General features: G+C 40.5%; 1 protein-coding gene across 1 annotated transcript in view; it reads right to left on the bottom strand.

Moving 5' to 3' along the window:
* LOC128379194 (microtubule-associated serine/threonine-protein kinase 1-like) overlaps positions 1 to 11,081 on the bottom strand; it is a 43,979-nt gene extending 32,898 nt beyond the window's left edge. The window contains exons 1-3 of the mRNA XM_053338837.1: positions 11,043 to 11,081; positions 5,913 to 5,975; positions 1,129 to 1,160 (exon numbers count right to left, since the gene is read on the bottom strand). Of these exons, the coding sequence (XP_053194812.1) occupies positions 1,129 to 1,160; positions 5,913 to 5,975; positions 11,043 to 11,081 (134 nt within the window). The remainder of the gene's footprint in view (positions 1 to 1,128; positions 1,161 to 5,912; positions 5,976 to 11,042) is intronic.
* Positions 11,082 to 14,464: the final 3,383 nt, after the last annotated feature.

The raw sequence follows: 14,464 nt of genomic DNA, 5'->3' as shown, positions 1-14,464 counted from the left end.
CTGGAAGATCGACACCACTTTCATGTCTGTACCGTAAACATGAAGCTACAGCCAGCAGCCAGTTAGCTTAGCTTAGCATAGCATATATTTTTACCCTTCAAAATGGCAAATTGACGTTTTTGCACTTTTGTTTTTGTACAAGTAAAATAAACAAGATATAATGTGATAATTACTGAGCTTAAGAGGTGATTGTTGGTAGATTTTGTAACATTTGGGTGGAGCAAGGCTAACTGTTTCCCCGTTTCTAGTCTTTATGCTATGCTAAGCTAAGCGGCTGCTGGCTGTAGCTTTACATTTAGCGCATGGTTATGAGAGTGGTATCAATCTTCTTGTCTAAGTCTTTGCCAGAATGCAATTAGGTGTATTTTGCTGTATGTTTTATTGTGTATATATATGTGTGTGTGTGTGTGTGTGTGTGTGTGTGTGTGTGTGTGTGTGTGTGTGTGTGTGTGTGTGTATGTGTGTGTGTGTGTGTGTATTGTACTGCATTGATATTTACCACTATGTGTCTGTTTTGTTTTTTCTACAGTAGTGTTGCTTGTGGCTTGGCTAAGATTGCTAATATGCTAATAAATAAACCGATAACCAGACAAACTCCAATTGTGTGGGAAAGAGATAGAGAGCGAGAGAGGGGATTTAGAAAAGAAGGATAGCTAGAGGGGGACTGAAAGACTGAAGGGTGGAAAAGAGAGCAGAACAGAATCAGATTAATAAACAAGCAGTAGGAGGCGAACAGGGGAGATAAAGAGCGAGAAACTGAGCAAATGGAGAAGGCGGACTGGCTTTCAGGACCATGGACAGCATCCAGAGCTCCCGGCTGGCCTTAATCAGACTTTGACAGACTCCCACCACCCCACCACCCCTCCAGCCTCCTCCTCCTCTTTAACTACAAGGACTACACTCAGCATCACAAACACCACTGAAGCATCCTCAGAGCTTTCAAACACAATGTGCAAATCATGCTCATCCAAGGAAGCCTGCCAGTCTCATGAGAGCCCACAAGGAGAGACCTGATGAATGACCAGACGCAGAGTAGCTTCTCTAGGCGTGATTGTTTTTCTTCTTGGAGGTCTCTCCCCAGAGAGGAGAGAAAAGACAGAGGTAGAGATGAACCAAGGTAACACTTACCTGCTGTTCTTGCGAGGCAGTGGCAAATCCTTCTGGAAGAAAGACACAGAAAAAGAAAAAAAAGAGAGATCAGGTACAGAGAAAAAAAATATATACTTACATGAACAATAAAGAAAAACATCCTATGTACATACTTGACACTACCATGTGCTCCCAGAACAACAGAAGGCGTTATACAACCCTTTTCACCGGCTGAGTAGTACTCTTTTTATTTACCTTTGTATGGAAATTGATGTGTATGAGCTTTTTAAGAGCATCTTTTTTCTTAAATTTTATGACTCATGTTGAAACTGGTTGTTGACATTCAACAAAAAACAAAGAAAGCCCTCAATGCAATGTCAAGTGGAGAGAAAGGATAAGTGGGATTGTTGAGAAATCTCTGCTGGGTTTTTTTATATTTGCTTGACTGATAAAATATCTAACCATTAAAAAAAAACACTGTTTATACAGGAAGAAAATATTTTATTTTGGAAGAATTTCTTCTCTTGGTTTCATGATGGCACTTCTTAGTTTTATATTAACCCAACTGAATACTGTTTGTTATCAGTCCATCGCAATCAAATCAAATCTTGTATACAGTGATAACATGCCGTTCTATCATAAGCATAGCAGATGGTCACACTGAGCCTGATTGCGTCCTGCTAAACAACACACAACACTTTGAACAACAACCCATATTTGGCTTGCAGCTAAAGTCTCCTTCTACAACCAGCGTATGGCACCTTAGTTTGCTGAACAAACCACCAAACAAACATCAGCTAGCAGGCTAGTTAGTTGTCAGGTGCAGCTAATTAAACAGTATGAACATTTACCTAAAAATGTCATTTCAAGTATGTGCAGTTAGATGTTGGTGTTGTTCTTAGTCTTCAATACCACTGCTAACAACACACTGTCTGCCCATGCTACAGCACATGTGTGTTTACTTTGGTTAAATACCATGTAAAGCCAGCACTCTGCCAGCCTGCCAGCTAATGACAATCAATGTTCTTTCTTTTAAAATAAAGAAAAAATGTCAAAACAATACATTAAAAAACACACATTCACGTTTGACTGCATGTTATTTCACTTAGAATTTAAATATAATTGTGCTATAATTATGATTTATTGCTGGATATTTTACCTTCCTTTACCTTTTTTTAAACTTAAACCATTTTAATTTGTAGTCAAGCTATGTTGCTGTTGCAAATACAGATATACAGTAGGGGGGTTATGAGGGCATTACCCCACTTTAGTAGAGCATACTCCCAAATATTTAATTGGGGAACTCCAAGAGTCAATGGCCCAAATGGGAAGTTGCCAACTTGGTCTGTCTGGTAATCCAGACTTGAAAAAAATAAGCTACAGTAACAAGAGAGCAATTCTAACCTTAACTGATCCTAGTTCATTTCAGCATCACATGTACAGTGTGGCATTTGCATGTTGTTTATGTATTTCCATCTATGTTTTCAAACTAGTGGGTCTGTTCATTTCTGCCTCTGCTTAGATCAGCGGGGCACATCTCTCTCTCTTTTTTTCCATCCATCCATCCTCCCATCTCCTGAGTCCAGATGGACAGGGAACATTGGGCTGAAACAGCAGCAGACACTCACTGCACCAAATGAAAACACTGCGAGCAGTGCCAGATCTCATGCCAGCACAGCCTGGCTCTTTACAAAACCCTGCGCACTGAGATAGAGAGAGAAGGAGGGGACACAGGGTGTAAACAAGGGTGGAGTAGAGGGTGAGCGAGAAGAAGGGGGAGTGGGGGGCGGTGAGAGATTGTGCCTGGAGCCACATCCTTGAGCCTTTAGTATTCTGACTCTGTGTGTGTGTGTCTTCTGAGCCATTACATAGTATATAGTAGCAGATGCAATTAGTGCATTAGCTGCTTCACACCTTTTCCTGTCACATGCAGGGTAATGTTGTTAAGGTGCTGTTAGCCGCCTGGTAACCGCAGTCAATGCAATTATTAGGTTAACCTTCAGATAACGATTTTCTGTGGGTGTGTTTGTGTATGTCTGAGTGAGCATGTGTGCCGGTAGACCTGCTGCTACTGATCGCCTCAACAATACAATATGTGAATCATACTACGGCTGCCCGATAGCTCTGTGTTACAAGGACAAACCTACAGCACAGCAGAGTGCTTGTATGTTGTCAGCTGTCATCCACCGAGGACGACTGTGACGACCTATGACACAGACGACAATTACCTGCAAAGGAGAAAACGGAGTAGAAGAGGCACCACAATGCCAAACATAAATCACCCACCTGATAAAAGACAGAAAATAATCTTTCTCTTCACCTCCGCATCATAAACAAATTACACACTACACAGCTATTCCACTACGCCTGCATTTCCTGAGGGTTTACACGCTAACAGGGACAAATCCCTCTTCACAAGGATGACTGAATATTCAAGCCATTGATCCCCCTTCACTTTGTCCTTCGTTGATCAGGCTAATTGACCCTGAGCCGTCAGAGCCGAGGACAAGATGACTAACGGACGAGAGGCATCCGGAAAGGCTTCTTAGTGATTAGGAGGGTTACATGTACAGACAAACCATGACTAGACCTGACACTCAATGATTTTATGCAGCAGCATTTCAGTCCAGTGTAAATGTGCCACACTATATGACCTTCATACACACTCACCTTGTTTCACAAGAAATGACATAGTGGTTTAACATTATTGATTATTTTATTAGGCTTCGTTTAGCCTAATACAGAACACTGAACTGTACACGGGGGCAGTATCAAGGCTGTAGCTAGGATTTTAGAAAGTCATAAAGATCCCCACTGCACTGCCCTCCCCCCTCAGAAAAAACTGACAACAAAAGGAAAGTCTCTATTTTTTTTATTTGGATTATATATATTGAACGGACCAATTCTATTTTCTGAAAACAGAAATGACCATCATTAAGGTCTAAATGCTATTTCAAAACCTGGAATAGATTCTGGAAGGAAAATAATGAATTCTTGGCTTTGAAAGAATTTACTGAATATTATACCCTAAAAACCCCTCCCCCATAAGCTTTGGGGGAGGCTTCAAGCTTTGTTGCTAAAGCAATGTGCACAGAGCTGTAGTGATACTTGGCATTTCAAGAGTGTTGGGGGGTGGTGTCTTTTTTTAAATAACCTTTTCAAACTAAGAACACAAGAGCAAAAGTGTAAGGAATTTATTGAAGTGTTTTCATCATAATAGGACTAATTAGCACTGCAATTAAAGAACAATGCTTTCTTTATGTCATGCATGTAGTCATCATTTACATAACTACGACCCATTTTTTTTTTTACTTTGTTTTAAAAAGGGGCAGCTTTAAACATTAAGGTCAGCTGGAAATAAGGCTTCCAACTAATTCATGGAGCGAACAGCAGTTAAGGTAAAAGCAGAGGGACACATTGTTTGAAAAATTATGAATAATTTTGAGTAGTAAATATGTATGCTGTGCAAGAAAATAAAGCTTTTATTAACAGTAAATGAGGCTAAGCTTGTCAAGCAGTCAATAAAATACAAACCATGTGTTTTACTTTAACTGCTCAAAGTCCCAAATTCCTCAAAAAATACACCAAAACTTGACTTCAGTGTCTTTAATGGCATGCCCTGGGCGGTGTAAACACTAACAAAACACCATGTATTAATTGTGTGTACTTTAGGCACACTCTCAGTATGTGTTGGGCTGCTTTCTAACTGCTTCTAGAGGTGCAGTCATAACAAACAAAGGACTGTTTTGGACAAAAAGTACAAGAAGAAAATCTATCAGCGGACCAAAGCAGATGATACATCTTTCGATCTGATTTCAGACCTGAGAACATCTGCTCACTGTCTCTCTGACTTCCCTCTGTGGGATTCTTTAATGTTCAGGCATGTCTAGACAATAAAAAGAACCAGTTGGCACGTGCCTGAAAGAATAAATAGGTACCATAAATATGAGGCTTCCACCATCCCTTCCTCACATGACTTATTTCCCTGGTTAATGGTTTCACATAGTAAACACAAAAACTAGGAGCTAAATACAGATTTATAACTGAGTCCAGACTGTGTAGTGAATGTACAGGACTATAGATTATATCCCTGCTGTGTTACTGTAGCTCAATTATCAAATCCTCTAGTGACATGGCCTTTATTAACCCGCTAAAAATTCCATTAAAGTAATCCTCTGTCACCATCACTTAGATACTATATTCCTTAGTAAATGCTGTCACATGGTATCTGCTTGAATCTCCCTCATGATCCTCAATCCCCCAGCTTTTTACCCCCCTGCACTTTAATTTGCAAAAAGGTCAAACAGAGACAACTCATTTCCCAATTCCAATCTAGGCTCAGTCAGTGGTCATTGTGCCAGGAGAGTGGCACACCAGTCAGCTTCTAAATTTGCTTTTGTGACTCACAGCCTCAGCATTTCCACAGAGTGAATCAAATATTCCTGTCTGACACAGTAAAAAACAAGCAGACAATATAGCATGAAGGAAGTATGATCTTTGCTCTACACAACAAGTCTGACTCAAGCTTGAATTCTGTGCGACTTCATTCTCTGGTGGTGTAATTAGTGTGACAGAAATGCCACGCTTTTTGCTTAGCGCATGGTTGCCTTTCCCACGTCACAGCATGTAAATAATTTTTTTTTTTAAATTATTTTTAAACATTATCTGTGGCTGATGTGTTGCTGGGTTTAGAGCTAAATGCTCCCTGATTCCCGCTAATGAAGTCTGGTGGTGGTGAAGGCCGACTGACAACAGATGGGAGGCTCTGTCACAAACATGACATGCCCACCGCTCACAGATTAGAAAGCAACACACTTCCACACTCTGTTTGCTCCCTCTCCCGACAGCGACGGCTGCTCTTTTTTATCCAGGTTTAGCTGCGTCCCCTGGGGGAGAGAGCGGAGGTTCGAGCTTATAAACGATCATCTGATCCCCTTCAGTTTCAGGCTATCACACTGACAGCAGCTTATGTGTTTATGTGTTTTTGTGTAAAACATGAAGCAACAGAGATAAAGAAAGGGACACTGCACGAACCTCAATGAGTATTCAGATGCTCTCACTGGTGGGTGATTGTCTTGTGATGTCTATGGTTTATGTATGGGTATTTTGTCTTAAGATCATTTAAAGATGGTTGCAACGATTGGTTGGATGATCAATTAGTTGCCACCCATTACATTAACTCATTATTTTGGTAATCAATTAGTCATAGAGAGTCATTTGTAAGAAAAATAAGTCAAAATTCTCTGATTCCAGCCTCTCAAATATGAATATTCTCATGATAAATTAGTCTTCTATGACAGTAAACTGAATATCTTTGTGTTTGTGTTGATCAGAACAAAAGAAGAAGAGATTTGAGGACGTCATTTTGGGCTCTGTGCAACCATGACTGACATTTTTCACCACTTTCTGAGTGGTGAAAAATGATTAATGAAGGAAATAATCAACAGATGAATTGATAATAAGAATCGTTACTTGCAGCTCCAATTTGAAGCTCTTGCAGATGAATGTTGGGCTTTTTACTACCTAACCTGCAGATGGCCCATTTCTGTCAAAGCATGTTCACTTTGACAACAAATAACCTCGTTTATGGCTTAACTGTAGCGCTCATACAGTTTATATTCATGTACTATACTGTGTGTGCGTGTGTTTGAACACACTCCCGGGGCATGTTTTTTATGGTTGCCTCATGTTTTGAGTCACTGTCGTTCTCGATGAATCATTTGTTAATTCACTCAAGCTTTAGGCGAAAATGTGCAGAGATGAAGAGCATGTTGAAATTAAAAGTTGTTTTTATAAACCTTATCTGCATATTTCAGCTGCAAAATTCCTCCTTTCTCTTTTTAATTTCCTCCCAAAAACATAAATCTTAACAATGGTGAAAGAGTCATGATAATATGACTTGTCTAGGATGATTCTCTTCTGTCATTTAACAAGGTGAAGTCAGTTAAGAACCATTCCTGCATCCATCCATCTATCAGTCCTTTCAGTCAGCCATCTAAAAAGCCAGGAGGTAAAGATTTTAATGCAAGCTGTAAACAATAACTGAGACTTGAAAGGCTAAGGTATTCTGTCTCCTGGGACATCTTTCCCCTGGCATATGACAAACCATAAAAGGTCCCCTCGCTGTTGTGTCCTTCAAGTCATCTTGCCTGCACTAAAGGAATAAAAGTGCCCCTGTAATAATGAAATGGCATTAGCTGAGCAGCATGCCTATAAAGCACAGAGCTGCTCTGTCGGGATGAGCTGGTCCAGTCCAATTATTTTGTGGACACACTGTAAAGACAAATGGTAGGGAGCCGGCCTGGAGACGAACAACGGGGATCAATCATGTGGTGTCATGCTGTCAAGACATGGTGACCAGACCAGTCATCATCCACAGCAGTGACTGACTAACCGATCTAAATTTGACACATAGACACACACCCACTCAATGGTGTATGATGTGGCTAACGGACTTTGCATGTTGGACCCCTATTTTGGCTTATGTAGTGTAATAATTACTAGTTCAGTTGCAATAGACATTTCATATATTCAGTAGATATATCTTTTTATGACCCTATTCACAACCCTACTTTGAAAACGAGAAAAACTAGTTGGGTGCTGATTTGTGTCAAGCTGCAGTTTTTAAAAATATGTTGAAACATGTTTTTCCCAGAAGTGGAAGTTGTAAATGCTGAATTGAGAGTACAATGGTGGGGTTAAAGGGATAGGAAACACATGTGTGAAATCATATTTTAAATATCTAATTGTTAAATCGTTGAAAATTAATTTAAACCAGTATGTATCTATATTTGACAGCCTAAACCCCAGTTGTTGACAGCTGAGGTCAAGAGCTCTCTATAACAGTCTGCTGCCCCTTGCTGAATTGCTGAATTATAAGCCTTCAAACATGAACTGAGGTCAAGCTTCAAAGGTCAGTATATTAAAGCAGGTGCCATGTAGAGTCTTATTGACATGTTACTCTCCAGGTCGTGACCTTTCTAGTGATGTATTTGGTTTAGATCTACAACAAAATGTAAATTGTCTCATTTTATGGACACAAGCCATCACAGGCTAAGGTTCAGAGAGCATTTTGAAGGCCCAATATGTAAAATAAAGCTTTTGGGTTTGTTTGTTTGAATGTGTCACCTTCAGAGACCACATAACAGAACTGCTACTGATAATAACTAAAATATTGAAATAAGAAATAAATAGACAAAATATATAAGTGACAAGACATCACCCGTAAGACAAAATCTTGTAATTACATGTTGAGTAATGTAGCAGTTAAACTAATAATAATAATAGTAATGAATTAGAAAAAAAACACTGCGCTTTCAAGTCCCAACTGGTGCGGGCACTTATGATATTCCAATTGAAATACATTAGTTTGTGCTTATGCTAGCACACTAGGCTAACTAGCTTCCCCTTTCAGAGAGGAGCTTTCATGTCAAAATTTCCAAAAAGGTTCAAACAAACCATAAAGTCTTAATGACACATGTGTGGGACCAAAAACACTTGTCTGGAAGAAAACTTAAGAATCCTTCACACTGTCCTTCATATCTGGAGAAGAGGCTCCACTTGGAGGGAGCTAGTTAGCCTAGCTTGCAGGCTTCTGGTGAAAAACAAATTGAACGGCATGATGGGTTGTCAAAAATAAAGACTATTGCAAAGGGACAGGCTTAAATTGCTAATAATTTTTAATTAGCAATGTGGGCTTGATGAAAATGGGGAAATATCCCATATCAACGCTCATAAGCCAACAGCACTATCATATGCTCCAGGCTATAGTGTACCACATAAGCTGACAGCACATCCTAATTTAATTTCCTTTAAAAAAAGTAGTTTAATTATATAGCTGGCATATTTGTTACTATTTCACACACATATCGAATTAAATTGTTATTATTACGAAATATTTGCTATGTATGCTATTCATGATAATGCATTTATATGTGTCTGCAAGCCAACTGCAATGTAATCGAGTGCAGCAGGCACAAAGATGTTCAATTCATGTTAGTCATTTTGAAGCAATGCATCATGGGTGTGACCCCTGACCCCAACTGCAGGGGAACGGGGTGTGTCACCATATGGTGCTTAGAGAGAGGCTGTGTGTGTGTGTGTGTGAGAGAGAGTCAGAGAGAGAGAGAGAGAGAGTGACGGTTGGGATGATGAGACTCAGGGGAGTGACAAAGCAGTTGAATGGGACAAGCAGAGCCAATCACACGTCAGCACACAACGTTATATACACATTTGCGCACACACAGTGATAAAACATGGACATAAAACCTCATGTAGATAAGCTTAATGCACACATCCCTTGAACTATGAGTCTACACACACACACACACGAGCTCCCACACTAACACACAGATACACACACAGGCATACACTAAATCATTGAGCCGGCCTGCCTATATCTATAAAATGCCAGCGACTTTGTGAGTCTGACTCGATGATGATTAATTCCTTTGCGGCTCCTGTCATACATCACGGCAGCAGAGCAGTGAGCTGAGTGGTGGGGATGATGAGACATGAAACCATCAGCTCACCTCACAACTAATCCTCCTTCGATTCCTTTCTATACCCTTCCTCCTTTCTCTCTTTCCCCTTCCTTGCAGTTACAGGGGTCAGTTTGGCACTGAGCAGCTTGGATGTGCAATATTTAGCAAAAAGCACCATAACAACAAAGACAAAGTGAATGAATGATCACACACACACACACACACACACACACACAATGGCATGCACACAAGCCCACAGGAGGCTGCACTCCACCCGGCCTGCAGGCTGCTCATCTCTGCTCAGTTCACTTGACTGAATCACACAAAGATGGAGAGGGGGGCGGGGGTGGTGGGGTGGGTGGGGGAGGCGTATGACCCATGGTTAAGCAGACTGCTTCATAATGGATGAACACAGTGAGTTGAACACGTCACATCAGTATGCATGAGTGACGATTCATTACTAATGTTTCGTCAAAGGGACTGTATAGCCTACATAAGCTCATTACAAAATAAACACAGAGCTAAAAGTCTAAATATTGCATGTATGGATGGTGTGGATTTATTAAAAATACCTTGAAGTACAATGTTGTCACTTTATTGTTAGACATTTACCACCTGAGATGCACCATAAGGAAGCATACAGTGAGACTGCCTTTATGTTGGGGGCTTAAAGGCTCATATTGAGGCTATACTGAGCTATTCTCTTACACACAGCCTTCAATTAGAGCTGAAACAATTAGTTGATCAATCGATTATTCTACTGACATAAAATAAATCACCTGCAGTCTTAATCATGGATAAATCATTAAGTAGATTTTCAAGCATAAATGCCAAACATTTGATGGTTCCAGCTTTTTGAATGTGGGCACTTTTCCAAAAGCTCAGTATCTTTGGGTTTTGGACTGTTGCTTGGTAAAAGATGAGCTCACCTTGGGCTCTGCCAAATTGTGATATTTTTTCATTATTTTATTTATTTTCTGGTGTTTTACAGACTAAGGAACTCATCCATTATTCCAGAAAATAGTCAGCAAATTAATTAACAAAGACAATGATTATTGGCTGCAGCCCAATGCAATATAAGATAGTGTTTATATAGGCTACAGTATCAAAGCAAAGTGTGATATTTCTATGTTCTATATTTGGTTGGTTCCATTATACAGAAGCTAATAGACACAATGAAGTAGGTCATATTTTAATACAGACAGGAGAGTCTGTATTAAAATGTTATAATGACACACTATAATAAGGCCTGTATATGAATTCCTGTGGTGATGGAGCAATACAAATCCAACTCAAAATCACACTAACTTGTCATTACACATACACAAATTAGCCTGTAGACACTATTGTGTTGCCTTGAAGTGTAAGCTATGGTAGATGTGTAAGTAAAGAGCTGGAATCACATCACAGGATGACAATGTCCAGTGTGAGAAAGGTATCCAGCCTGCTGTACGAACCAAACCAGCTCACCTGCAGCCTCCGGCGCCGTATTATCCCCGAGTCATCCATGGCGTAATGAAGAGCGGTGGGGCTCCTGGCGGGGATTTCCCCTCACTAAAACAATCACTTGACCCTTCACTAATCTGTGTTTTGACCCAGCAGGGCTGCGGCATCGAGTTCACAACCGAACTGCACAGCAGCAGCCGCGTCCTGGTGCACTCGGAGCCAAAGGGGCGCACGCAGAGAGGGAGTCCGGTGTCACGAGGAAGCCCACGAATATACACAAATGTCAAGCAGCCCCATTCTGTCTTGATTGAAGAAATCTCTTTCAAAAAAGCAAGGTAACAATTCTCTCACACCCACTTGTGACCTGAGTCCTGTGTCTGAGTGGTGACAGTCATGCTGCTGCCTCTGCGTATTGCACTGCCTCCCGGAGCATCCTTGACATTTTGCCAGAGGTTTGTGCACTTCGATGCTGTCCAGCCGACCGATTGGAGGCCTGAACAAATCCCTCTGTGATCACACTATCCACGTAGGAGCAGCGGACCAGATCCTGAACTTCTCCTCTTCTGTCACAACAATCTCCCGAAGAAACGTGAGCGTCTTCCCCACGTTTGGTAACAAAAGAGCAACGAGTTCACAGCGAAAACAAGCGGGCGATTTCATACATACTATTGCGAGGTAGTTGAGTAGCTCTGCTCTGAGATGCGCTTCATCCTTCAGCACCTCGGTCGGGCTGACATTGCCGCTGATTCGCCGCGGAGGAGGCTGTCCGGTCCCGTAAACATCACCGGGAGTGAGAAGAGCACGTCCTGCCCTCTCGCCCCTCTTCAAAAAATAACACACAGAAAGTTTGCACTCTTGTCATTCATCCATTCGTCGCTCCTCCACCTTCACTTCCTATGAAACTGGAGACTAGACGGGGCGACAGCAGCAACGCGATATTTGTAACCCCTTCCTGGGATTCCCTCTCGCCCCTCCTCCCACACTCACAACGGGAGTCTCCTCAGATGAATGGAGCGACATCCAATCCAGCAGATACAACCCATGCTGTAACGCAGGCCCTACACATTTGTCACGTCAGAGTGGCTTTTCCGGTGCTGAACTGTGTAGATTTAAATCCTGAACATGTGTTGGATAATTCCAGTTATCGCAAGGATGTGTAATGTGTATTAAAAAAACACCAATTAGAGCTAAATTCAGCACCACAGACAGCGACACGAGAGTATAGTAAGATAGTGTGGATAAAAGCTGCTTTACATCACTGTAAAATATGACTGTGTGATTATCTCACTGCACAGTAAAACTAACCAGGGCAGTTAGTTTTCTTACAATATAGTTTACTTAAAGGCTAATATCTGCACTGCAATAACAGGTAAATGCAGGAAAGATAATGGCAAAACACTATCATAACACACAGTCTAGAGATGTCCATTTGTAGATTAAGTCAAGAGTCTACACTCAGGAATAATGTTAAATAGCCTAATTTGTGGGGTGTCACCTTCCCTACTGTGAGAGAAGGGATATTTGTAAAGTGTAGCACTAAATTTATTACAGTTTGACTCCATAATAAATAGGGTATTCAAAACAAGAACACATTTACACACACCTCATCTTTATCTGCTCATATTAAAGGCCAATTCATGCATTCAGTGTCCATACAAAGGTGTGGTCTTGGGGATGTGGTTTCTAGTAAACTGGGCTGCAGTGTGGTACACTTTGGAAATGATGGTCAGATGGTCAGTGATTGCAAAATTGTTAAGAAGTTGTACCACTGCAGCATAATATGATTTAAAGCAATAATTCAACATTTCTGTGAATGTGTTTATTTGATGTCTTGTCAAGAGTTAGATTAGAAGACTAATCACTATGAAGTAACAGGCAGCCGACAGCATAAATGAAAAGTGGAAAACAGGGAAACAGTAAGCTGGGCTCTCTCCAAAAGTAGAACAATCTGCCTACCAGCACCACTAAACCTCACTAACACCAGCACAACACACAACCTGAGGCTAGAAAAAACAAAGACAGGCATCAGGTTGGGTCACACTGGGCGACATGATGTTTACACCCGTGATATTACTTCCATGATTGACAGGCGGGTGGCCCTTTGGCAAAGTCATTGCATAATGCCTTGTTGAGGATTAGGGCTTTCACACAGTTTTTATGCAACATATGGTCTGAGCTGCCCACACAGCTATGACCTCATCAGTGCCAGACTCAGTGAGAGATCTGCAACACAGCTTCCAAACTCAACCCACGCTGACCCATTTGAAAGCAAATGGCCAGGAACGCTGATGGGAATATGCTGGTCTTTTACCAAATGTTTTCATAGATAAAAGGATGTCTGCAAAATAAAAAGTACCTTGACTTAAAACTTTCTGTGCATCACAGATGGTCCTGATTAAAATATCTCAACAACTATTGGATTGATTCCCACAAAATTGTTGGACAGACATTGATGGTGTCCAGCAGATTAATTCAACTATATTTGGTATGAACCTTTGACATAACTTCTAGTCTCAGAAATGTCTCAGCAACTATTACTATATATATATGTATATGTATACATTTGGTACAGATATTCATGGTGCCAAGAGGACATCCCCTAATGACTTTGGCTGCTAACAGGAGATCAACATTTTCACTTATGTTGTAAAATACTGGATTAACAGGATGAAGTGGCAAAACAAAACTAGTACAGATATACATGGCGCCCCAACAATGACTCGTAATGACTTTGGTGACCCCCTGAAATCACCTCACAGGCATCACCTGGTTCATATTTAAGGTTTTTAGCGAGATGTCTCATGAAGTTTGGTACAGACATTCATGGCCCCTAAATTAATTATAATCACTTTTGTGATATTTCATTTAGTGCAATCATCAGGCCAAAATTTTAATTACTTAATTTTCCGGTTTATGATTGAATGTAGTGCTAATTAGCAATTGCTATAATGCAAAACTAAGATGCTGAATATGGAAAACATTACACCTGCTAAACATCACCATGTTATCGTTGTTGTGAGTTAGTTTTTACAGCTTAACAGAGCCACTAACACGGCTGCAGATTTGTGAATAGATGCAAAACCAAGAAACAAGCAAAGATAAACACAAAGGTTGCAGAAAAAATGCAAACAAATAAAATTAGACATGATGACATAAAAATAGGCACATACGGGCAACGGTAAAGGTTGTGAAAAGACAGTAATTTGGCAGCAGAGCAGCAGAATCACTGGACAAGCACATACATGTCTTACTGAAACAAATTTGTAGCATTTTTTTCTTTATAAATAAAAATCACACAACTAAAATATGAAGGAATGGATGGGTAGATGTTTAAAAGCGCTTAGATTTCTCTGTCAGTCGAGATAAATACATAAACATAGACATAGATAGAGAGATATAGACAGATAAGAAGATAGATGTATAGAAAACAGACAAGACTACATATC

The sequence above is a fragment of the Scomber japonicus genome, chromosome 18 (assembly GCF_027409825.1).
Source record: "Scomber japonicus isolate fScoJap1 chromosome 18, fScoJap1.pri, whole genome shotgun sequence".
In the NCBI taxonomy this organism is placed as follows: domain Eukaryota; kingdom Metazoa; phylum Chordata; class Actinopteri; order Scombriformes; family Scombridae; genus Scomber; species Scomber japonicus.
This window is presented reverse-complemented; position numbering and strand designations above follow the sequence as displayed.